The 26,185-nt window shown below is 39.8% G+C and overlaps 1 protein-coding gene across 1 annotated transcript in view; it reads right to left on the bottom strand.

The window, feature by feature from the left end:
• The window catches only part of Cd5l (CD5 molecule like), a 40,208-nt gene extending 15,342 nt beyond the window's left edge, over window positions 1-24,866 (bottom strand). Inside the window, exons 1-2 of the mRNA XM_090341623.1 lie at window positions 24,769-24,866; window positions 15,558-15,665 (exon numbers count right to left, since the gene is read on the bottom strand). Of these exons, the coding sequence (XP_090197749.1) occupies window positions 15,558-15,665; window positions 24,769-24,866 (206 nt within the window). The remainder of the gene's footprint in view (window positions 1-15,557; window positions 15,666-24,768) is intronic.
• Window positions 24,867-26,185: the final 1,319 nt, after the last annotated feature.

Below are 26,185 nucleotides of genomic sequence, written 5' to 3'. Positions count from 1 at the left end.
ATCTCCAATTAATCACTAGAAAACTGGAAGTAGAGCTGTGGCTCAAAGTGGTAAAGAGCTAACCTTGAGCAAAAAGAGCTCAGAAAGTACCAGGAGTTTGGTCTAGTGGTAGAGTGCTTGCCTAACGTGCACGAAGACTTGGGTTCGATTCCTCAGTACCACATACAAAGAAAAAAGGAAAGCCAGAAATGGTGCTGTGGCTGAAGTGGTAGAGCTCTAGCCTCGAGAAAACCCAGGGACAGTGCTCAGGCCCTGAGCCAAAGTCCAGGACTGGCAAAAAAGAAAAAAAAAAGAGCTCAGGACAGGACCCAAGCCCTGAGTTCAAGCCCCAAGACCAACACAAGAGAAATCTAGATCCAGGCTTAGATATAAATATAAAACATAGACACCAGACAGAAAGTGTAGCAGAAAAGCAAGGCCCTGAGTTCAAGACCCAGTACCAATAAAATAAGAAGAACAGAACAAACCAAACCAAAAACCAAATAAAACAAACAAAAAAACCCAACAACAACAAAAAAACTGTTGGATACAAGTGACTCAAGCCTGAAATCCTACCTACTTAAAAGGCTGAGATCTGAGGATTGAGGTTTGAAGCCAGCCCAGGAAGACAGATCCAAGAGACTGTGATGTCCAATTAACTAGGGAAAATGCTGGAAATGGAGGTGTGGCTTAAGTGGTGGAGCATCAGCCTTGAATGAAAAAGCTAAGTAAGAGCATGAGACCCCAAGTTCATGCTCCAGTACATGAATGCACATGCATGTGCACATGTGCGTGTGTACCCGCACATACTCATCCCCTTTTATCTAAGGACACCAATTATCCTGAATTAGGCTCTACACTAAAAATTGATCTCATCTTAACTTGGTTACCTCTGCAATGACTGTTTCTAAATTAAGTTACATTCATAGAGACTGTGGGTCTAGACTTGGATTTATTTTGGGAGGGGGACAGAGAAGTAGTCTGGAGATAAATGTATCTGACTGCACATTTATATTTTTCAAGTTGGATCAAGTGGTGGAGACACTGCTCGTGAGTCACTCATCAAAGAAAAGGTTATAAGCCCCATTCACTCTCAGGAAATTCACTCTCTGTGCTGAGCTTGCAGATGCCTGACCCAAAGTCAGACCATGAGCCAAGGTCAAACAGTGTCTTCTCAAATGGGTAACTGAGAATAGCAACACAATTTCCATGTTCTCAAAATTAAACAAAGCAACTAAGTACTAGGAAAATCTCTCTGGGGAAATTTCTACCCAATGAAAGAAACATTTTCATTTTATCTACTAGAGCATGCTAATTTGAATTATAGTTGTCAGGGGGAAAGTTTTATGTGTTTGGGGTAGTTGGAAACAACAGGGTAGTCCTCTTCTTCATTTATATGGAGAGAATATACAGGCTCAGCAGACAACAGGAACTTTAGAGCTGACCAGAAGCTGCCCTGCCTTAGAAGCTCTGATATTAAAGGCTAATTCTACGATTATTTGTTGATCAACTAGTATATACTAGGTGCTATTGGTGATACATTAATTAATAGCACAGACTTCTTTGTTATAGCACACTTGTTAGCATGTAATCAAACTCGTTCACTGCATTATTGCTTGAAATAAGTAGCAATTAGAAGCAATCGGCTATCCATCCATAGAGAAACATGAAATAATTTATGATAGCTTCGTGTAATTGAATGATATTCACCTCTAAAAATGAATGGAGAACTTATTTGCTGACTTAGAATAACCTCTAAGAGCATCCAAACAAAGTATGCCTTTCCTCGTAAATTTAAGGGTTCATGAGAGCATACTGTCCTCTGCCAATTTAGATGAGGCTTGAAAGAGAAAACTCAACAGTTGACCTACATAGGCCAAAGGCTCCTGCTGAGTGTTACTCTGTCCCATTTCCTGGGTCTCCCTTCTAGAGTCATCCTGATTGTGAGCCATGCAGCAACAAGTACCAGTCCCATTGAGCATATGGTAAATAATATCCGAATCTTAAGGCACCAGCTGCCAGTGGCAATCTATGATGATACATAATGTCCCAGAGGAAACCCTTGTGTGAATGAGGAGAACAGTTATAGGCTTAGCTCCTCCCTGAATCTTCCATGTGCACTTCCTGAAGCCTGGGTACACGTCCTTGACAAGAACTGAAGGTTCTGATTTCTTCTAATGGGACATCGTTTCTTTGAAGTATTAGGTGAGGTATACATTTTCTTGTGATCAGTCTGTATCCACAGACTTATGAAACTATCAGGTTATCCTTAGAGAAGTAGACTTCGGGAAGATTTCCTCTGGGAAATAGGTTGCATGGTTCATGGCTAATGACTTAGGTTACGTTGGCAGAGGTTCATGAATCTGTTCAGGTTTCCTCAAGCACTTAGTAGTTACCTTCAATGATACAAAGATGTGGTGATTCTTTGAACACCAGAAAAGCACTCACTATAATGAGATAAATACATAGAGTAGGAAGATCAGGTGAAGGGTAGAATCCTTTCTCAAGCTCTTCTTTTGTGTGCTGAGACAGCAAAGCTGGTGGGTGTCTCTACAGAAGCTTGGCTGTGTATGGAGCTTACAGAATCTCTAAGCTAAGAAGGCAGCATACTACTAGTAATAGAATTCAGTAAACTTGTGTTTCAAGTGGACTGACTGGGCAGAAATCTATTTACATAGGTTACATGCTTATAATCGTAGCTACTAGTGTGGTTAAAATCTGAGAATTTCTATTTGAAGCCAGACCAGGCATGGTAGTTCAAGACACTCTTATCTCCAATTAATCAGCAGAAGCCAGAAGTGGAGGTGTGTGTCAAGTGCTAGAGTATCAGCCTTGAGTTTTAGGGAAAACAACAACAACCACCACCACAACAACAAAAACCAGCTAAGGGACAGTGCCTAGACACCAAACTCAAGCTCCAACATAGGTACATAAAAATGATCAAGGAAAAAAAAAAATCCTCCCCGGAGTCAGAATACCATAACCTGTCAAATACTACAGTATTAAAATTTGTCGAAAGTAACTAAAGCAGAGCGAAGAGGAATTTTACATCTTATTAACATAAGAAACTGTATCTATAATTCATTATGGACATGTACATCTTAACCTAGAAAATGATCAAATAAGCTCAAAATAGTAGAAGGAAGAAGGAAGGAATTAATAAAGATAAGAACTTAGGAGAAGACTTCTGCTGGTGTCACCTTATCTCTACTCATCCTTGTAAACAAGGTCACCTTGCACATAATCCAGCCTTGGTCACAGTGAACCAGGAAAAACTCGTACCCTCCCTTGCCCAACTAAATTTGATGGATAGTTCTGTTGTAACTCGGTCTTTGCATGCTGTGTTTACATGGAGCTCTAGCCACTTGCTCATATTTAGACATTTTTAGATGTGAGTCAGATACCAGTACTAAGGCCTTTTCAACTACAGAAACAAAAATGGGTTTATCATTATAAGGGAATTTCTTCCTTATGAACCTATGCTGAGCAAATTCCTGGCATCTTCTTAAAAGTCTAGAATTCCTGAATAATTCTCCAACCTCCTAGCATTTTCTATACAGATGTCTGTGACATCTTTTCCTGCACATTTCATCTAGAACTTACTTCCCCATGTCTGCCCAAACCTTAGTACTATGTTAAATCATAGGTGATGTTTTATGTGAATAATACACTTTTTACAAATCATATTATGAGGAAAATGCTATCAACCCTTACAACAACTGTAAAATAGAAAATGAATCCCCCTTGGGTGTTTGGTTTCCATAATATTCTTCTTTAGAATGTGACAGAAGATAAACATTGATCATCATCCTTCGATCAGGTAGAGACACATCATGAATAAATAAGGGCATAGGTCAAGAGACAAGTGACTAGACAGATAATAGAAACATAGATTCACAGAAACACAAATTGTTAGACATATTTTTCATCAGCTTTAATCATCACTTGGAGATTACAAAAAATGGTCACAAATCTTCCTGTCCCTGCATCATGTACAAATTTGGGTGCTTTTCTGCTTTTGTTTTCTTATGTGAGTTTGTGTGCTGATCCAGCACCAGCACACACACACACACACACACGCACACACACACACAAATAAATAAATACAAGAGGACGATAAATAAATCATTTTATCCCATCATACCCAAACTGTGACATTACCAAGATTCTGCTTTCCTTGATGATTATTGACAGAATAGAGGGTTCATTCATGCCTTGCCTGCTGTTCTTTCCACAGGGCTAAGCAGAGCGATTGGTTTCCAGATAATCAGGAAATGCATTGCTGGCTTATCACTGTCAAAAAACTATGGAGTTGGCACTGGTGACTCCCACTAGTTAAATCTGTGTTAAAACGGATCATCCTAGCAAAAAGAAGTAGAATTCCTCTTCAATGAAATGGCAGAGAAAAGAGCTCAGGATCCTGGTCAAAGTCATAGCACTAGTGGGCCGGGAGTTTGGCCTAGTGGTTAAAGTGCTTGCCTAGCATGCATGAAGACCCGGGTTCGATTCCTCGGTACCACATACATAGAAAAAAGCCAGAAGTGGTGCTGAGGCTCAAGTGGTAGAGTTCTAGCCTTGAGAAAGTCCAAGGACAGTGCTCAGGCCCTGAGCTCAAGCCCAGGACTGGCAAAAAAAAAAAAGTCATAGCACTAGTAAATAATTGAGTGGGAACTGGAGCAAGGTCAGCCTGCCTTCCCCCTCCATGACCACCACCACCACCACCACCTCCACTTCCCAACCCAGGATCTCAGTCTTTGTTTGGTGCTGTCTCATTTTAGGGATGGTTCCAGGAAGTTCAGAAAATCACAGGCAGGACACAACTAGCTAATGAACATCAGGATAATTAGTGGTAAACTTAGGTTTCATCTTGATGGGATTAAGGAATACTCAGATAGCTAGTGGGGGAAGCATGACTTCTTTTGGAATGCTCATGAGGGTGTTGCCAGAAGAGACAGGTATGAAGCTAGGTATGATGACTCACACCTGTAATCCTGGCTACTCGGGAGCTGAGATCTGAGGATCAAGGTTCAAAGCCAGCCTGGGCACAAAAGGACCTGAGACTCTCATCTCCAGTTAACCTCTAGAAAACGCAAAGTGGGGCTTGGCTCAAGGGTAAGGTTGTAGCCTTGAGCTGAAGAGCTCAGGGACAGCGCCCAGGCCGAGTTCAAGCCCCATGGCTCACAAAGAAAAAAGAAAAGAAGAAGAAGAAGAAGAAGAAGAAGAAGAAGAAGAAGAAGAAGAAGAAGAAGAAGAAGAAGAAGAAGAGGAGGAGACAGGTATGAGGGGTTTGGACTGAGTGGTCTAAGATCAGCTTTCTGTGTGGGCCCCAACTGGCTGGAGGTGTGTCTAGAACAAAGACAGAAAAGCATTTCCTCTCTTCCTCTGGTTTTGCTTTTTAAATAATTTCCTGCAGTTTGCCTATATACATGGTGTTTTTCTCCTCAGGCATCCCACAGAGAATTCCACTTAAATGCCTGGAGATGGTGTTTTCATACTCCCTGGACTCCAAGTCCTAAATCCATTTCTTATAACACGACAAGATTTTGAGTCCTTCTTTATTCTGATCACAGTTCAGGAGAGAGGCATGCAATCAAAAGGACTTGTCAGCTAAGAATTTATGCTACTGTTTATAGATGTTTGCATAAACACAGGAACCCCGCCAGAATTCTGTGTTCTTTGATCAATTTCCCATAAAAAGTCAGCTCAGGAGAGGCCTGGCTATTCCAACAACCATCTCCCATCACCAGGCTTTACCTCCTCCAGTCTAGAAAGCTCACCCCAGTGATTCTTCCCACGCCACGTAGTCCCAAAGCCAACTCTATGTAATCGAGATGTTCAGTAGATGCTCATCCACATAAACAAGAGTAATTAGCATGGATTTTTCTGGCTGAATCATCTATTCTATTAATATGGCTGTGGCCCTCCTCTTGACTTGGTATCTTATTATTTTTTTCAGGTCTTCTCATAAAGCAAACTCCAGCATAGTAAAACACTGGGTTTTCTGCCAATTCTTCCTCCTGGAGCTCCTGCCACTTTTGTCCACCAGCCCACATAAAGGACAAGGAGAAAGGGCTAGAAATGGCATTACTGGTGGATCTAAAATTCCATTGATGTTCTTTGGTTGCCAATACAACTATTAATTCATGCTTTCATTGATTCAGAGACTCTAGCATGTTGAGTACTAGAACTAGGAGGAGAAAATAACTCCGATTATTTCCTACTCGTATGGAGTCCACAGCCTTAAATTATTAATATTTTAGAAATTCAGGCAAAAAGGAAAAGTACTTAGACCACACTGCAAGTGAAAAGGTGACCTGTTAAAATTGGGAACAAGCCTTGGTTGAATGGATGAAACATTAGGCTTAATGAACTAGCAAAGGCCCCTTTTCCTTTATAAAGTTACAAATCAGACACACTATCAGTATACTATTTCCCCAAGAAGAATTCCTCTTGAAGCCAAGCACTTTGAATTTCTCTCAAGTCCATGTCAACTTATTGCACATTTGGTTATGTACAAATATCCACTGGGTTATCTTTGTACCCCTTTACCTCAGAAACAATACTGGGAAGGCAATAAGTAACATTTGCCTCTTGACTTCTTAACTATTGATACAAAGTTAAAGGCAGCACTTTTAGCCTCAAATTGAAGTCAAGTTTATATATATGTATTTTTTTCAAATGTCAAAGTATCAATCTAAAAGCAAGAGTAGCTTTGACATCTCCTGTACAGATACCTTGCTACAAGCTCTACTTCTGAAATTTATAAATGTAACCTTCACTCAATTGTCAGGCTTTATCTGAGCCCTCTAGAAAAATTAAAACTCCTTTCTTACATCCACAATGATCCTTCCAGTCTCAGAAAATATAAAACTGAGTTCATCTTAATAATAGACTTATTTAAACTGAAATCACCTGGGAATACCTTTGAATTTTTTTTTTATTTCTTAGGGTTGGAGGCAAAGTAAGTGGTAAAGCTCTTGACTAGCATTGTCAAGGTACTAGGTTTGTCTCCCAAATAATATGTCTTGACTATATTTTAATACCAAACCAAACACTAATCTTAATTATGATGCAACATATTAATCTGCAAGTCATTTTTAGATGATTCCCTCAATTAAAGTTGCAACCAGATTTCTCAGATAAAAATAAATGGGGGCTATAAATGAAAATGTACATCAGCAATAACTTTGTTAGCATTTTTACAAGATAATTTCTCTCTCTGATCGACATCCTTCCTGATTGCCAAAAAAGTAGATAGCCCTTAATCTTTTCAGATTAATTTCATCTGTATCAGAGTTTTCATGTAGGCTTCATAACGAATGATCTTCAGGCAGTAGCATTCTTCCATCTTGGTGCTTGTATCTCCATTAGTGAAGACAATCTGTGCTATTTTTTTCCTTGCCCAAATGTGATCCTGGCAAGGGAAGAGTTGGTGGAATAAGTAGAAGTTCCTAAAGGGTAGGAGTGGGTCTTATTTATTTTGTTCACCCTCTCTCCCCCAACACATAGAATAATAGCAGCAATTGCAACACATGCCCAATAAACGTTTGCTTTCTGATGAGCTCCAATTTACTAATGAGATCTGATTTCCACATAGGAGAGAAAACATGTGTCCTTTGATTCTCTGAGCCTAGCATCACAATATAATTTTTCCCCAGGTTCATCCATTTCCCTGCAAATGACATATGTTATTCTTCTCAATGGCTGAGTAAGAATGATATATGCCATATATATGGATGTATCTACATATGTGTATGTATATATATTTATGCACAGCACACAATGATGTGAGAGCACACAGTGATGCCTTTTAAAAATTCTCATAAGAGATCTCTCTTGCCCAAATCATTCATCATAGCTCCTGTTCTCTCCAAATCTTTTCTCTTTTTTCCAAGACATCTACTTATCTTACTCCAGGTTTCCTATCTTTGCCCTCACCTCTGAAGCTTCCTTCTATGTCTTGTTCTTATATACCACTGATTCATTCATTAAGATTCCTCAGAAGCTATGACTTCAGAACTACAATCATATCCTTTGTGAACATCTTTGAGAATGGCAACACATGTGAAGTAAATTTGGAATGCAGGTAGCTAAATCTATTCTACTGACAAGGATGGCTAGTGGAGAGCTAATGATAGTGGTCATATCCTCTAACCAAACTTGATATTTTATTCAGATGTAACTTGAAACCAAAGACAATGAGTTATCCCATTTATAGGAAAAGGGTTTGAGGCATCTATTGGCACAGAAACTATAAAACAGTGATTTATTTTTCAATGTGGAAGGTGGGGGAGGGGAGAATCCTAGAGAGCTGTAGCTCTGGCCTTTCTATATCAACAAACATTTCTAATCTAGACTGAATGGAATTGATTGTGTACAAGGGTGAACATATGTAAGTAGTGTATGCTACTTTAGAAATCCCTGGTCTGTATGCAACATTGGTCCACACACTCAAGGGTCAGCTGCTTCACAAGGTATGGTATCAATGGCTGGTTTCCCTCCATACTGTTTCTTACTTAGTTATAACAGGAGGTAGCAATGTGAGCTGATGGGGTATCTGCACCACTGTATTTTCAGCAAGGGTGTGCAGAGAGTAATTCCTGAGTAGCACTTTTGGGAAAATCCAGAAGAAGAGGAAGAGGAAGAGGAAGAAAAAGAAGAAGAAGAAGAAGAAGAAGAAGAAGAAGAAGAAGAAGAAGAAGAAGAAGAAGAAGAAGGAGAAGAGGAAGAAGAGGAGGAGGAGGAGGAGGAGGAGGAGGAAAAACTAGGCTGACACAACTTGGAAACTTTCTTGTTCTTCTTCCTTCTTTCAGCATATAATGAAATATAATGAAAATGTTGTTGCTAAAACCTTGAGATAACTTTTAGGATGGAAACTATGGGTTGAGGATGACACAAAAGAAAACTAAAAGGAGCCTGGAGTATTAGAAAATGTGCCAGATATAGTAGGCTGAACATAGTGAATGTCTCAAAGTAAAAGGCACCTTTGCATGATCCAGTTAGATCTATGAACCTCATTGAAAAGAATGTCTTTGCAGAAATGGATATCCCTTATTTGGAGGGATTGTTTTGCTTTGTTTTGGGGTGCGTGTGTGTGTGTGTGTGCGCGCGCGTGTGCGTGTGCCAGTCCTGAGGCTTGAACTCAGGGCCTGAGTGCTATCTCTGAGCTTTTTGTGTTCAGGCTAGTGCTCTACCACCTGAGCCACAGCTCCACTTCTGGATTTTTAGTGGTTATTTGGACTTTTTGGCCCAGGCTGGCTTCAAAATTTGATCCTCAGATCTCGATTTCCTCCTGAGTAGCTAGGATTACAGGCATGATCCACTGGTACCCAGCAGAACGGTTATTTTTTAGGTAAAAAGAAAAAAAAAGTCTGACTTACTAATTCATTATGTCTAGTCTCTGTAGCTAGCAATTAAGCAAATTCTTTATATTTAGAACTTAAAATTTGATCAAAACATTAAAATTGTGGAGCCAGTAGTGTGGTCTAGCGATAGAGTACTTGCCTGGCACACATGAAGCCTTAGGTTTGATTCCTCAGTACCACATAAGCAGAAAAGGCTGGGAATGGTGCTGTGGCTCAAGTGGTAGAGCACTAGCCTTGAGAAAGCCCAAGGACAGTGCCCAGGCCCTGAGTTCAAGTCCCAGGACTGGCAAAAAAATAGTTAAAAAGAAAGTTGTTTCTTTCATGGTAAAAGTGCTTTGATTCTGGGATTATGATAAGAAAGTAAGAAAATATGTTGTTGATATTTCTCTATCTGCTGAGAAATAATTTTTATATATTTCAAAGTTTGAATATTTTTTAATATTTAAGAAATATGTGGAGTATTGGAACACTTAATAAATTAGCCAGAAAAATTTAATTCTAGAATCTACAATAAACAAGTCATTTAGATATGCATCACAGTTTTGAGAAAAATAAATCAATATTATTTGAGCTCAGATATATCTTTTACACATGATTCTGTAAAAGTTTTCTAGTAAAGAAGTTTCTAGCAAGGCACCCTGGCTTAAATCTGGTTTGGGGGGATGTGGAGATTGGGAAATCATGGTTCATCGTCAGGGGCGACAAAGTTTGTGGGACTCCATCTTAGCCCGTGGCTAAGTATAGTTGCCCAGACCTGTATCTCAACTATGGGGCAAACAGAATGACTGAGCCCAGTGGTGTGTACCAGTCATCCCAGCAACACAAGGAAACACAACAGGAACGTCACAGTCCAGGCTGGCTGAAGAATAAAACAAGACCCTATCTCAAAAATAAACAACCCAAGAGTGGGGGTGTGGCTCAAGAAGTAGACTGTTGCCTAGCAAATACAAGGCCCTGAGTCCTGCGTGCAAACCCTACAACTGTCAAAGCAGATGAAATAGTAAAGAAAAGGAAGAGACAGAGGAGGAGGAGAAAGATGAAAAGGAGGGAAAACAAGTTCTTTCCCCCATTATAGTCTAAGAAAACTTCCCCAAATCGGATAATCTTGAGGTAATGACTTGTATTAGTCCCTTTTCCCTTCCCTTGTGTTTCTTATTTTCTCTACAATGAATAATTAATATTTGTTCTCATTTTTCTATTTACTATATCAAAGAATGGAATCCATAATAACCAACTTGGATAACGGCATAAACCTTACCTCTGAATTTATAAAAATGCCCAACGGTATAGACAACAATCAAAATAACTAGATGCTTTGGACATCAGAGAGCCAAAATCTGCCTGGGGAGATGCTTGTCATCCCAGCCTGAGAACTGCAAAGCTCTGATAAGGAACTTCTCTGAGTAAACACAAGACAAGCATTCTAAGTAGCAGTGCAGTATCCTACTAGCCCGTTTCCCATGATGCTTTGTGTAACTCTCTCACCACTGGTTTACAGGAACTCACAGCACATTCATCTATTTTCTTAACTAATTAAATAAGCCAAAACAAAGGGGGAGGATTTTCCAAATAATTTCAGTCTTAAGCTGAAAAGTTACAAAGATAAATTCTCTGTGTGTAAACATCATGAGGAAAACTTTAACTGTCGTGTTATTTTCAAAGGTGATCTTACTTGCCTTTAGATGATTTAAGCTCATGAGAAGATCTGAAGATCTGTTGGACAGTTTTCTGGTAAAGAAATGAAATACAGCGCATTAAATTTATAAATGTACTTCAAAATGTTGAGGAAATTTAATTAACAAAGCTATAGGGGGAAAGAACTCTCTTTAAAAATGCTTTCTAGGAGTTGGGAGTTTGGCCTAGTGGTAGAGTGCTTGCCTAGCATGCATGAAGACCCGGGTTCAATTCCTCGGTACCACATACATAGAAAAATGCTGGATATGGTACTGAGGCTCAAGTGGTAGAGCTGTAGCCTTGAGAAAGTCCAAGGACAGTGCTCAGGCCCTGAGCTCAAGCCCAGGACTGGCAAAAAAAAAAATACTTTCTAGACATGCACTGGTAGTTTACACCTGTAATTCTAGTTACTCAGGAGGCTGAGATCTGAGAATTATGGTTCAAAGCCAGCCCAGGTAGGCAAGTCTATGAGACACTTATCTCCCAATTAATCGCCAGGGGAAAAAAACTTTCTAGATTCTGAAAAAGGGGATTGTTGGGAAGGATAAGAGAAAAGAAGGGAATGTGAAAGAGTGATGAGAATCTAAGGGTATTATATAAAGCCAGCACAATGAAATCCACCAAACCTACCAACCACGTGAATATATATACATATATTATATATATATATATTTTCCCCAAATAAAAGTGCATGCTACCTATGAGAAGGGCATTGTTTTAAAAATAACTTCCAGAATTTTCTTACCTGTTGCAAGTAATAATCATTCTCCACTCTCTATTTGAAAAGTTACTAGGTTTGTGTGTCTGTGTGTGTGTTGATATTAGATTTTAGGTTTTGACCTTAGTGCGCTCCCCCCCCCCCTCTCTCTCTCTCTCTCTCTCTCTCTCTCTCTCCCTCTCTTCCTCCCTCCCTCCCACCCTCCCTCCCTCCCTCCCAATCTCTCTCTCTCTCTCTCTCTCTCTCTCTCTCTCTCTCTCTCTCTCTCTCTCTCTCTCTCTCTCTCTCCCTCCCTCCCTCCCTCCCTCCCTCCCTCCCTCCCTCCCTCCCTCCCTCTCTCTCTCTCTCTCTCTCTCTCTCTCTCTCTCTCTCTCTCTCTCTTTCTCTTTCCCAAAAGGCTGGTACTCTATCACTTGAGGTACACCTTTCCTTCCCTCCCCTTCCTTTATTTTGCTGGTTTCATTGGAGATAAGAGTCCTGAGTAGTTAAGATTGCAGGTGTAAACCACTGGCTTCAAGCTTCTCCAAAATGGCCATGGTCATTTTGGTTTTGCACTTACAAAGATTGGAATCCATTGTGCTCAATGACAAAGTGACTATCTGGTTGTGTTGTCACTTTGAATGCAGTATAGCATGCTTGCAGCTTTTTCTCAATGAATACCACCAGATGTCACTCTTCTCCATAGCTAAGGTTAATATTAGGTCATCCTTTACTTTCCAAATCTTGTGAAAATTTGGATTGGTTAAAAAAAAATCTGTGCCATCCTTAGTGGCATTGCAGAACCGACTTAATCTCCAGCATTCCTCTACCTCCTATCTTAGCCAGTCTGTAAATTTGAAGACCACGCCCACAACTTGAGGTATTCTTCAGCCTTCTTTCTGGATCCCCCGTCAGCTCCTCTTGTCCATAGTAACACAGAGATAATTGTTGGTCCTGACTTTGAAGGCACACCCCACAACAACCACAGAGTTTCTGGGTAGGGCAAGGAGCCTAGATAGTTGAAAACTATCTATTATTCTTTCTCTGCTCTTAAAACACTTTCAACAGGTGTGCACGCGCACGTGCGTGTGTGCGTGTATGCACAAGCACACACACACGCATAAGCACAAGCACCCCCCCATGGTATTAGGGCTTGAAGTTAGGGCTGGGTTCTGTCCTTTAGCTTTTATGCTCAAGACTGGCAGTCTATCATTTGAGCCACAGCTCAACTTCTGGCTTTTTGGTGGTTAGAGATAAGAGCTGCATGGACTTTCCTATCTGGCTGGCTTTGAATCTCAATCCTACAATCTCAGCCTCCTGTAAAGAGAGTTTTCTTTTTTCTTTGTTTTTTTTTTTTTTTTTTTTTAACTGTCTGAGCCAGGAGCTGGTGGTTCACATAGATTATCCTAGCTACTCAGGATCTGAGGACTGATGTTCAAAGCCAGCACAGGCAGTTAAGTTTGTGAGATTTATTTCCAATTAACCAGCAAAAAACAGAAGTGGAGGTGTGGCATAAGTGGTGGAATGCCAGCCTTGAATGAAAATGTGAAGCGAAAGACCCTGAGTTCAGTCAGTACAACTAAGAAACAAAAACCTGTCTGGCCTGTAGAAGGAGCTATTTCTCTTTGTATGAATAAACTCACCAACTACTAGCTCTAGCTCTCCATGGAGAGACCCAGATCTAAACTGCATTAGTCCTTCAGTAAGGATTTCTAAGATCTCAGACTTGTCTCTACAATGTCTCTTCCACATTGAAAAGGTTTTTGGAATAGGATCACAACAGCGATGAGGTTATATTACTACTTGTTTATAAGTAAACCAGAGACTCTGATAGTCGTGGTGAAGGTTATCTCTTTCCTAATTGCATTAAGAAAGAACAGGAAGGAAGGAAGGAAGGAAGGAAGGAAGGAAGGAAGGAAGGAAGGAAGGAAGGAAGGAAGGAAGGGAGGGAGGGAGGGAGGGAGGGAGGGAGGGAGGGAGGGAGGGAGGGAGGGAGGGAGGGAGGGAGGGAGAGAGAGAGGGAGGGAGGGAGGGAGAAGGGAGGGAGGGAGGGAAAGAAGAGAGGGAGGGAACAAGCAAGGACAAGTGGTGTACCCCTAGAATCCTAGCAACTTAAGAGGTTTAGATCTGAGGATTATGGTTCAAAGTCAACCCAGTCGGGAAAGTCTGTGAGACTCTTATCTCCAATTAATCACACACAAAAAAGCAAGAAGTGGAACTGTGGTAGAAAGCTAGCCTTGAGCAAAAATGGTAGTGACATTGCCCCTGCCCTGAGTTCAAGTCCCCAGAAAGGCACAAAAAAAGAGAGAGAGGGAAGAAATTTATTTTCCTAACACAAACATATTTTCTGGTATCTTTTCCTATCTTTCTCTCACACAGTTTGCATGCCACACCACAGCTATTAGTTCCTTTTTTTTTCCTCCTTGAAACAGGGACTTGAATTTGGTGTCTGATGTTTTTCTCATTGGCTGGCACTCTATCATGCTGAGCCACGCTTCCAGTTTCTTATTACTTCCAAATCTCTTTGAATACTCTAGTTTCCCCAGCTCTATTTCTATCATTTTGGCCTCTAACCAACTTCTCTTTTGTTCAGACTTTTTTTTTTCTTTTGCACCCTCTGGGCTCTTTCTCGAGAATCACTCACTCCACTCTCGGTTTCTCCTGTTATCTTTACCAGATCCAGAGCAAGTGAAGAATGCTACTTTAAAAAAAAGAACGAGAGGAAAACATGTATACTTACAATTCGATATTTTTCCAGGCACAGTGCAGTTAAATTAGCGAGAATAAATGTAAAGCATAAAATTGCAATGGTAATAGGTCATTTGGAAATAGGAGTATTGCTACTGGCATTAAAAAATGGTAGTTTTCCTGGAAAAAAAGGTTCACGATATATGAAAAGATCTGCTCGAATTCTTTCTGACTCAGTAATCCAATTTTAGAAAAGATGCCCTCAAGAGGAAAATAAATGTCACCGTGTACAGAGACGTTTGAAGCAGTACGCAGTGACATGGGGTAACAGAGGGTGTCATAAACACCATTTCTGATTCATAGCCAAAATCATCATAAAAGCTGCACATATACCATGCAGTCCTAGCATCTAAAATGAAACAAAGTACTTCTCCCTGTGAAACAAAGGCAAGCATGACCTAATTCATAAGAGAAGCAATGTGCCAAGGCCCAATTCTTCCAGGCAGGAATGACCTGCCCAAACGGATCCCTGACACATTTGTTTTGATAAGTCAAGTCTTCACAGTTTCCAATTTCTAGCAAGGAGCCCAGAAGGTAACCAGGTAGGAATATGAATAATCATGACCATCTTGGAAACTAAAATTTAAAAAAAAAATCGACTGTCATTGATGCTAACAATGAAGTTTCGCTTGATTGTTCATTTGTGGTATTAGGGTTTGAACTCAGAGCATCTCACATCTACAATGTAAGATGCAGATCTAGCATTTGCTAGGCTGATGCTCTTGAGCCATGTCTTTAGACCTACTATTTACTGGTTCTTTTGGACATGGAGTCTAATGACTTTTTCTGCATCTCGGATCTTAAACTGTGATCCTCCAAATCTTACGTTTCTGAGTAGCGAGGATTACACACATGAACCACCAGCACTGCAGTTCCTTTGACTTTTGATAGGTGTATGGTACAGACGCTAACTAAAACCAGAGAAATTGGCCTCAAATAAGTGGGTCAGTGGTGAGTAAAGCGGTAGGAGGAAGGAAGGAAGGAAGGAAGGAAGGAAGGAAGGAAGGAAGGAAGGAAGGAAGGAAGGAAGGCACCTGTAGCAGAAGTACATCCACAAATGAGCCACTCTTCAATGTTAACCTTGTCCTGCTGACCTTCGCACCCCGTTCACCTTGAGGCAGAGCCTTTCCACCATTTCCCGGCTCTTGTAGCTATCAGAGAACAGCTCGCCATGAGGTCCTAGGAGAAAATCCTGATGGCAGCTAGAGGGAGAAGCATGGTGTGGCTGTTGCAGTGCTGGGGGGAGCGGGGTGAGGGGATGAGCTCTATTTCGTTGATATCTGCCCTAATCTTTACTATCTCTCTTGCTCAGTAGTTTTGGGTTGGGTTTGTTCCTGTTTTTCGAGCAGCTTTGGTTGCATCATGAGGTTATTTGCTGGCACTGCTCCCGATTTCTTCTCAACACTGCTTTTGCGATATCCCAGCGGTTCAGGTATGATGTGTTTTCATTTTCACTTAATTGTAGGAAATTTCTGATTTCCTCCTTTATGTCTTCAATGATCCATGTGTTGTTCCGCAGTGTGTGTTGTTCAGTCTCCAAGTGTTTGAGTGTTTCCTGCAGTGTTGTTGATAGCTAGTTTAATTCCACAGTGGTCAGACAGGATACAAGGAATTATCTTGATCCTTTTGTATTTGCTGAGGTTTGTTGTGTGTATCAGGATATGGTCAATTTTACAGTATGTCTATAGGATACTGAGAAGAATGTAAATTGAGTGGTTGATGGGTGAAATATGCTGCAGATGTCTATTGTCCATTTGAGTTATAGGGTCAATTAATTCAGAAGCTTCTTTGCTGATCTCATGTTTGGTTGCCCTGTCTTTAGTGAAGCATTAGTCTCCACTAGTGTTGTGTGGGGAGTCTATCATGTTCTTTAAGTCTGAGTGTTGGTTTAGTATATTTAGTGCATTAATATTAACCACTATGATTTCCTCTTCATGGATCATTCTCTTTACTAATATGAAATGACCTTCTTTGTCTCTTTGTACTGATTTTAATAAGAAGTCTGTTTTGTCAGATAACAGTAAGACTAGTCTGATCTTCTTGCATGAATGAAATTTTCCATCCCTTTACTCCGAATTTGTGTTTATCTTTGACTCTGACATGAGCTTCTTGGTGACAACAAATGGTTGGATTTTGTTTTTTTGATCCAATCTGCTGCTCTAAATCATTTGGTTGGGGAGTTGATACCACTGATGTTTATTATCACTATGGAGAAATATGTCATGTTTCCTGCCATTTTTTTGTTTTCGTGTGGTGTACTTCGTTCCTCTTTTTGTGTTTAGTAAACTAATCTTCTAGTGACTCATTCAACACTGTGTTTCCTTGACTTTGATTTTTTTTCATATTGTATTCTTCCTTTCAGTATCCTTTATAGCATTGGTTTCATTTTCATGAATTTTAGTTTCACTGTCAATTGTGAATATTATCTTCACTGGCTACACGAGTTTGTGTTAGCATTGTCATTTAGAACTTGAATTATACCACTCCAGATTCTCTTTGTATTCAGTTTGTGTGGTGAGCTCTTCAGTAATTCTAATCTTCCTGTTCTAATAAAGTTCCCTCTTTGATTTTGCTGCATTTAAAATCAAATCTTTAGTTTTCTTGTTTTTGTTTTTGGGAAGGACTTGAATTCTGGACCTGAACGTTGTTCCTGAGCTCTTCAGCTCAAGGCTTCCTCCCTTATCCCTGAGTTATAGTGCCACTTCTGGTTTCCTGGTGGTTAATTGGAGATAAGAGTCTCACCAACTTTAGTGCCCAGCACCAACTTTAGTGTCTTTGAAGTACGACCCTCAGATCTCAGCCTCCTGAGTAGCTCTAGGATTACAGGCATGAGCCACAGTGCCCAGCCAAGCCTTTGTTTTTCAAGTCCAAAGTTTTCACTATGATATATCTACAAGTATTTCTTCTCAGATCCTGTCTGCTAGGAGTTCTGCATGACTTTGTTAAGTGGATGAGATTCTCTCTTCTGAAACTGGGGGATTTTTTCTGTTATTTTCTTAACTGGGTTTTCAAGTGCCTTTGGATTTGAATTCTTCTCCCACATCTACCCTAATGATGCATAGACTTTGTCTTTTGGCTGCCAATTCTTGAATGCCCCTTTGGTTTTGGGTGATTTTTCCATGCCTTTGATTTTTTTGTTCTGATTCTTTTGCTTTATCTTACCACTCCTGATACCCTGTTTTCACTTCACTTTTTCTATCGATTATGCTTTCAACTATACTTTACAGGGAGTTAAAGTCTTCCATGTCTCCTAGCTGTTTGTTGGTACTAGCTCTCAGGATGTTAATTTCATCTTTCCTGTCCTTCACTGAGATGTGTAAGTTTCATCATGGTCATATAATAATAAGTTAATACTCTAATGCCACTTTACAAGCTAGTTTTTCTTTTAATTGTATGTCACATATGTCTTTCTATATGAAAAAATATTGGGGTTGGAGCTATGGCTCAGGTGGTAGAGCTCTAACCCATGAATGAAAGTTTCCGATACGGAGCTCAAGTCCCATTCTAGGACAAAAAGAAAAGAATATCTGCTTCGTACTTAACTTCACACTGCTCCATTTTGGTGAATGTGTAAGATTAATTTAACAGGATTTCTAGTATTAAATATTGTTGTCTTCCATGTAATGCTCCCAACAATGAACCTTCTTTTGCAACCATCTTTGCATGACACATTTTGGACATTTTGATTTTAGAGCTAAAGACAAGACATACACATAGCTTAGACTTTTAAGTTAGACAATGATCAACACAAAGTTTCTATAAATACCTACAGCAGTTAATCAGTACTTTTCCTTCAAGATAAAACCGTGATACTTGCTTCAGAAGTACTTCTCTAGGAAACCATATAACTCATTCCTGGAAATCCCATCCATCCAATTATTAATGCCTCTCCTAACTGATGGTTTACATCCCCAGATGACAGTTTAAAAGGAAATTTATCAATCCTGCTCCAACACTGTCATGACTGTCTTCTGTCCCAGTGAAAAGGGAAGAAGTAGAGAGCTGTGGGGTCTTCTGGGATTCCCCTTCATGGAGGAAGAGACCGTCTCACGGAGAGAAATTTTTCTCCCTTCTGAGAAGCCACAAGTATTTCCTTCAGAAGCACAGCAGTTATGTCCTTGTCTATGGCCAACCATTTGCATTCCATGGTTAGAAGAAAGGAAATGACTTACGCAGGAGTCCCTGACATCTGTGAATTTGGGTGGGTCAGTCTACACAGGCTGACGCCTTGGTTAATAATGGATTTATATCACGGTCACTTCTCCTTTCTAGGTGCAGAGCACTTCCTAGGTAAATCTGAAGCAGTATACGGAGCCTGGCCAGGGCTGAGCTGCGATCCATTTGACAAATCTGTGATGTTAGGACACAGGCACTGAGAACAAATGTTCTTTCCATAGGCACTGAACATTTTAATGTCCAAGCACTATGAGGAAAGTATAACAACACCAAAAGATAAAGTCTTTGTCCTCATGTAATTGAAATAATATTATTTAGGCTATAAAATGATACTTTAAGGAGAAGGTAAAGGAACTGGAAGAAGAGGTGGCAGGTCTCAATGATGAATACAACAGGCAAGGCCAGGTAATATAGATCAGGATGACCACTGCAAAAACTTTTGGACTTTTACTTTTAAAAGTGTGGGTAACTCTTTGAAGATGACATGATTCTGTATTTAAAGAATCCTATAGACTCTACTCCCAAGCTCCTTGAGCTGATTCAAAGCTTTGGAAGAGTAGCAGGCTATAAAATCAACCCTCAAAAATCAACTGCCTTCCTTTACGCCAACAGTGAGAGGAACGAGGCAATAATCAGGAAAGAAACTCCTTTCACAATAGCCTCAAAGAAAATAAAGTACCTAGGAATTAGCTTAACTAAGAATGTAAAGCACCTTTTTGATGAAAACTTTAAAACCCTAAAAAAGGAAATTAAAGCAGAACTAAGGAAATGGAAAAACCTCCCATGCTCCTGGATTGGAAGAATCAACATTGTGAAAATGACAATCTTGCCAAGGGCTATCTACAAATTCAACGCAATACCCATCAATATCCCAATGGTATTCTTTAAAGAAATAGAAGAGGCAATTCAAAATTTCATATGGATTAATAAAAGACCCCGTATAGCAAAAACACTTCTTAGCAGAAAGAACAGCACTGGAGGAATTTCAATTCCAAACTTTAGACTCTATTACAGGGCTATAATTATCAAAACAGCTTGGTACTGGCACAAGAACAGGCCTGAAGACCAATGGAATAGAACCCAGATACTAAACCACAGACCTATGGCCACCTAATCTTTGACAAGGGAGCCAAAAAAATAGAATGGAAGAAAGACAGCCTCTTCAACAAGTTGTGCTGGCAGAACTGGTTAAGCACCTGCAGAAAACTAAAGTTGGATCCTTCTTTGTCACCCTGCACTAGCATTAACTCCAAATGGATCAAAGACCTGGAGGTAAAAGCTGACACACTGAAAACTTTTCAAGAAGGAATAGGAGATACACTAGTCCTCCTTGGCACAGGTCGAAACTTTCTTAATAAGGACCAAGAATCACAACAAATCAGAGAAAGGCTGGATAAGTGGGACTACATTAAACTGCAGAGCTTTTGTATGGCAAAGGACATAGCTAGTAAATTAATTAGGAAGCCTACAGAGTGGGATAAGATCTTCACCAACCAAACAACGGACAAAGGCCTCATATCTAAAATATATCAACAACTCAAAAAATTGAATCACTCCAAAAGTAATCGCCAAAGTAACAACCATCCCATTAAAAAATGGGCCAAAGACTTAAAGAGAGCCTTCTCTGAAGAAGAAATAAGAATGGCCTATAGACACATGAAGAAATGCTCAACATCTCTGGTCATAAAAGAAATGCAAATCAAAACAACTCTAAGATTCCACCTCACTCCAGTTAGAATGGCCAGGATCAGGAAAACGAATAATAACAGATGCTGGAGGGGATGTGGCCAGGAGGGGTCATTACTACACTGTTGGTGGGAGTGCAAACTCGTTCAACCACTATGGAAAGCAGTATGGCAGTGCCTCAAAAGGCTAAACATAGAACTCCCCTATGACCCAGCAATTCCACTACTTGGCATTTACCCAACCATCCAGAATCTAGGGCAGACTAAATCCACTAGCACAACAATTTTCATTGCAGCATTATTCATCATAGCAAAGATATGGAACCAACCTAGATGTCCCTCAGTTGTTGAGTGGATCAACAAGTTGTGGTATTTGTACACAATGGAATTCTATGCTGCTGTCAGAAAAAATGACATCGCCCCATTTGTTAGGAAATGGAAAGACTTAGAAAAAATCATATTAAGTGAAGTAAGCCAGACTCAAAGGAACTTAGGCTCAATGGTTTCCCTCTTTTGTCATAATCAGTAGAAACCTTGTGCTCTACTAGCAGAGATCTGCAATAGAGCAAAACCTTGATACATAAGGCCATATAGTATGAAGCTAATTGAAAGGACCTCCAGGATATTGAAACAAAAGCCATATAACAAATGATTGTTGTCCTTAATGTACTATGTTATCTCTCATCTCCTTTGCTGTCCCTTGGGTATCTCATATTGTTACAGTATCTCACTTTGTTATCTGATATATTGAACTTTTTTGTATTAGGTTATTTGAAATTTGATAGGGAAGGGGGGAAAACCAAGACGAGGGGTGGGTGGTGGGTGGGGGGGATGGTAATGGGTACCAAGACATGTGAAAGGGTATCAATATTTGTGAATTAATGCACCTTCTATCTGGCAAATATCATGTAACCCTTTTATTAATTACAATAAAAAATATTTTTAAAAAAGTGTGGGTAATTAGCTTGGCGCTGGTGGCTCACGCCTATAATCCTAGCTACTCAGAGGCTGAGATCTAAGGATAGCAGTTCAAAACTAACCTGGGCACAAAATTCCATGAGACTCTTATCTCCAATTATCCACCAGAAAACAGGAAGTGACACTGTGGCTCAAAATGGTAGAGTGATAGCCTTGATCTGAAGAGCCAGGGACAGAGCCCAGGCCCAGAGTTCAAACCTCACGAATGACCAAAAAATAAAAAATTGGATAATTAATGAGGGAACTGGAAGAAAGTACTCATGTCATTTTTCTCAGTTCATGTTCAGCTGCCTGAGTGCAGTTTTGATATATGAAAATGATATAATTTTTTTGTGTGCCAGTACTATGGTTTGAACTCAAGGCTTGGACATGGTCCTTTTAGCTTTTTTCACTCAAGGCTGGCACTCTATCACTTGAGTCACACCTCCACTTCTGGCTTTTGAGTGATTAATAGGAGATAAGAATCTTACATATGTGTTTTCTCACACTGGCTTTGAACTGAGATCCTCAGATCTTAGCCTCCTGCAGAGCTAGAGTTACAGGTGTGTGTCACTAATGACTGGCTGAAAACAAGCATTTATGCAACCATTATATCAAACAACTTGAAAATGTGGATCAAGAGCCTTTAAATTGCCAATATCAACCAGTAAAATTTAATGAAATAAAAACATCATTTACAAATTAAAGAAATAATGACAGTATGCCTTGGAATGGGCTTACCAAAATTTTTCAATACTTATACAAAATATTTAAAAAATTATAATGAGTAGGACATGATGAGACATAAATAGCAGTGCAAACTTCATTCTCAGTCTCAATATTATAAATTATTTATGTATATATTTTTCTTATATATTATTTACAGTTATTTATTATTTATTATATATTAATTATTTATGCCTATAAATTTAATGTAATTGAAATAAAAATGGAAGCATAATTTTGGCCTTTTGTACTAAAAAAGCTAATTGTTTAGTTCATGAGGAAATAAATCTATAAAAAGCATCAGTGAAAAATAAAAGCACAAGAGTATTCAAGTTCAATGGTATATGAAAGCTGATTAAAACCATGCAATGGTTTGGACATTGTGACTGGCCTCATGTGGGCACAAGCAAGTCAGTAGGATCTACCCATGCTGAGCATTCATCTCAGTTCTATTCATTCAGCAATGCATTGTGGGAATCATCTGGTTTATTTATGAATTATTGTTTGCTATTGTTGTCTGCTTTCTCTCCTCTGAACAGTCATGAGGATCACAGTCCCAAGAGAAGACTTCCAACTAAAAAGACCACACACAGTCAAACCAAAGACACAGACAAAGACAGACAGATACATAGAGAGCAATCTGTCACAACAAATGTACATGTTGCCATGTAGAAACATAAGAAATACCAACAAGGAAAATAACATAGGTACTCTAAAAATCTTGGAACTCCTTGATAACCAAATCCAGTGACCATGGAATGATAAAAAAAAAAAAACAACTGGTTTTTAAAAATGGCTCATAACCTTGAAGAGAACTAGGCAAGGATGAAAAATTCAGCAAGAAAATTGTGACTTGGGGGAAAAAATTCATTGTTAGAGATGGAAAACTCAATAAACTGAATAAATATCACAGTAGAAAGCATAACTAATAGGGCTGAGAAAGTGGCTTAGTATTAGAGTACTTACATAGCATCCATAAAACCCTGGGTTCCCTCCCTCAGTACCACAAACAGAAAAGGCCAGAAATGGCACTGTGACTCAAGTGGTAAATTGCTAGTCTTGAGCAAAAGAAGCTCAAAGCAGTGACTAGGTCCTGAGTTCAAGCCCCAGGACTGGCAAATGATAATAATAGTAATAAAAACAGATGAAACCAAAGAATAATAACAAGGACTGAAGACAAAGTAATAGAAATATTACATTTACATAGAAATAAAGAAAAAATTTAAACAGGCATGACCACAACTTTCAAGAACTCGTGGACAAGATTAGAGACCCAATCCAAGAATTCATGGGGTAGGCAAGGAGCTTAGAAACTCAAGGCATAGAAAACCTATTCAATGAAAATTGCAGCAATGGAATGACACAGACTTAGCAGAATGAGTGGAATGATACAGACATCCAAGTAGTACACATTCATAACTCCAAATAGAGATACAAAATTACAAACCAACCAAGCACTGGTAGCACACACCTATAATCCTAGCTACTTAGGAAGAAACCTGGAATCCCAGGATCATTGTTCAAGCCAGTGGAGGAAAAGAAGTTTGTGAGACTCTTATCTCCATTTAACTACCAAAAAGCTGGAAATGGAACAGTGGCTCAAGTGATAGAATGCTAATCTTGAGCAAATAAAGCTCAGGGACAGTGTCTAGACCCTGAGTTCAAGCCCTGGGATTGCATTAAAAAAAAAGTGGAAGTTACAAGAAAAAAAAACACCAGATTACTTGAAACAGCAAACCATATGACTCAGAAAGTCCATTTCTGAGTATACACCAAAGAATTAAAGGAACTCAGATACTTGCTTGCCCATGTCCAACAATATTCACAAGAGCAAAAATAAATAAATAAATAAATAAATAAATAAATAAATGAAACCTACTGAAGTGTTGACTGATACAAGTGCAGATAAATAAAGTATGGTGTACAATGGAATGATACTCAGCCTTAAAAGTTTACCAGCAGTTAGAATGAGGGGGTGGGTGGGAAGTCGAAGATCATGTCATCCCTGCTTGGCAGGAAATGGAAACCCAGGCTCCTCACACAATCTCTACCATCACCATGGAGGCTGGGAATCTTAACACCAGCCAGCAATGAGGTTCCTGCTCCCTACTCATCCTTCTCTGACTGCATCCCTGGAAGGGATGGGGTAGGAGTGGAGAGCTAGGATTTCCACTCCCTTTTGTGAGTGAGCCACACAGTCTTTTTCTGTGGTGTTTAAGTTAGCTGGGGTAGAGTCATAGAGTGACTGTTTTGGTATGTTCTGACTCACCAGGCTGACTCTTTCCTCGTCCTCTGGCTAGGGATCACAGCCCTTTCTTCCTTCCATCCTTTCTTTTCTTTCTTTCTTTTCTTTTCTTCTCTTTCTTTCTTTCTTTTTTTTTCTTTCTTTCTTCCATTTTCTTTTGGAGACTGTGTTTCTGAATCTATTGTTTTTAGACCTGCTCTCCTGGCATCTTCAGCACCAAGCCTAGGACATAGGAAACTAAAAGAAAACCCAGGGAATGCTATCACTTGAGGAATTCTGAGGTTTCTAATTTGTCGGCTGCCTTTTCCTTTTGTTTCTCTTCCCCTTAATATGTAAAAAATTATTTCTAAACTAAACCAATAATAATAATAATAACACTTAGAGCACATTCATTATCCATTCTTTGAGAAAGGCAATTTCTAGTACCATGTCAGTAAATCAGTTCAAACATTCACCAGTCCCAACACAAAATTTAGATCCACTTTTGGGGAAGCCTTCGGTGCTCTGTCTGGATACCTGGAGACTCGCTGTCCAGGGTCAGAGCCTTCCCTAGGAGCACTGTCCATTTTCTTCTCTTTGAAAATCTCTTCACAGGACACCAAATTCACCAACATGGAGGTTGGAGCCAAGTAAACCTCAATATTTAATCCCTAGAGATTGGAAATCCAAGCCATAGACTGGAGTCAGATCAGGTTTAATGACAAAGAAGAGTGAACATTATAATAACCTAGTTTGCAGTACCACACTACATTACTTCCTATAATCCCGACATTTTCCCTTTGTCCTACTAAGCCTGAGAGAAGGAGTGATTGGGTGGGAAGGGGTGGCCCTCGGGCTTGAACTCTGGAACCTATGTGTTGTCCCTGAGCTTCTTTTTGCTCAAGACTAGCACTCTACAACTTGAACACAGCTCCACTTACAGCTTTTTTGGTAGTTCTTTGGGAGATAAGAGTCTCAGGCTTTCCTGCTTGAGCTGGCTTTGAATTGCTTTCCTCAGATCTCAGCCTCCTGAGTAGCTAGGATTACACGCATGAGCCACTGGCACCCAGCTAGGAGTCTTTTATTCTGCCTGAGTTGACTTTTTTATATGGGTTTATATTGGTAAGCTGAAATACTACATTGGGACTGGGGGTATAGCTCAATGGTAAAGCACACAGTTTTTATGTAAAATACCCAGGGTTTGATCCCCAAACCTAAAACAGAAAGAAATGCTACACTGGGGCTTTTCCCATACAGATGTTTGCTTTATTTTAGAACTGGAGGATGGTTTTCCAGGCAGCTACTATTTGCAATAAATGATATGTTCCATTTTCTTTCCCTAGTTGTAGAAAGATGGCATACATAGCAATTTAGAACTTTGACATTTATCTTGACTTTTCTTTTTTTTTTTGCCAGTCCTGGGGTTTGAACTCAGGGCCTGAGCACTGTCCTTGGGCTTTCCTCAGGGCTAGAACTCTACCACTTGAGCCACAGCACCACTTCCAGCTCTTTCTGTGTATATGGTACCAAGGAATCAAACCCAGATCTTTGTGTATGCTAGGCAGGCACACTACCCCTAGGCCAAACTCCCAGCCCTATCTTGGTTTTTCTCTACTCTTGGGAGCACTGTTTAGCTACTGCCCATGTCAAAGCAATTTCAACCTCCTCGGACAATATCATCCTGACATGTACTTCTGGATTCTGAATCAGAGCCTTTGCACATCTGTGTGCATGGTGTCCTGAGCATCCTTTGTCCTAAGGAAAGACAGACATTACTATTAGAACATTGAAGACCTAGAATACCATTGAAAATATGATCATTTTATGAGTCAGTGTCTAGTTGGGCTCCAGTGAGTCTTGCCTCTGTCCCTAGCTACTCAGGATTGCAGCTTGATGCCAGCTTGGGCAGGAAAGTCTGACAGGATCTTATTTCCACTACACAACACAAAAAGCC

This window comes from Megascapheus bottae, chromosome 10 (assembly GCF_031878675.1).
Source record: "Megascapheus bottae isolate mThoBot1 chromosome 10, mThoBot2.hap1, whole genome shotgun sequence".
Classification (NCBI taxonomy): Eukaryota; Metazoa; Chordata; class Mammalia; order Rodentia; family Geomyidae; genus Megascapheus; species Megascapheus bottae.
This window is presented reverse-complemented; position numbering and strand designations above follow the sequence as displayed.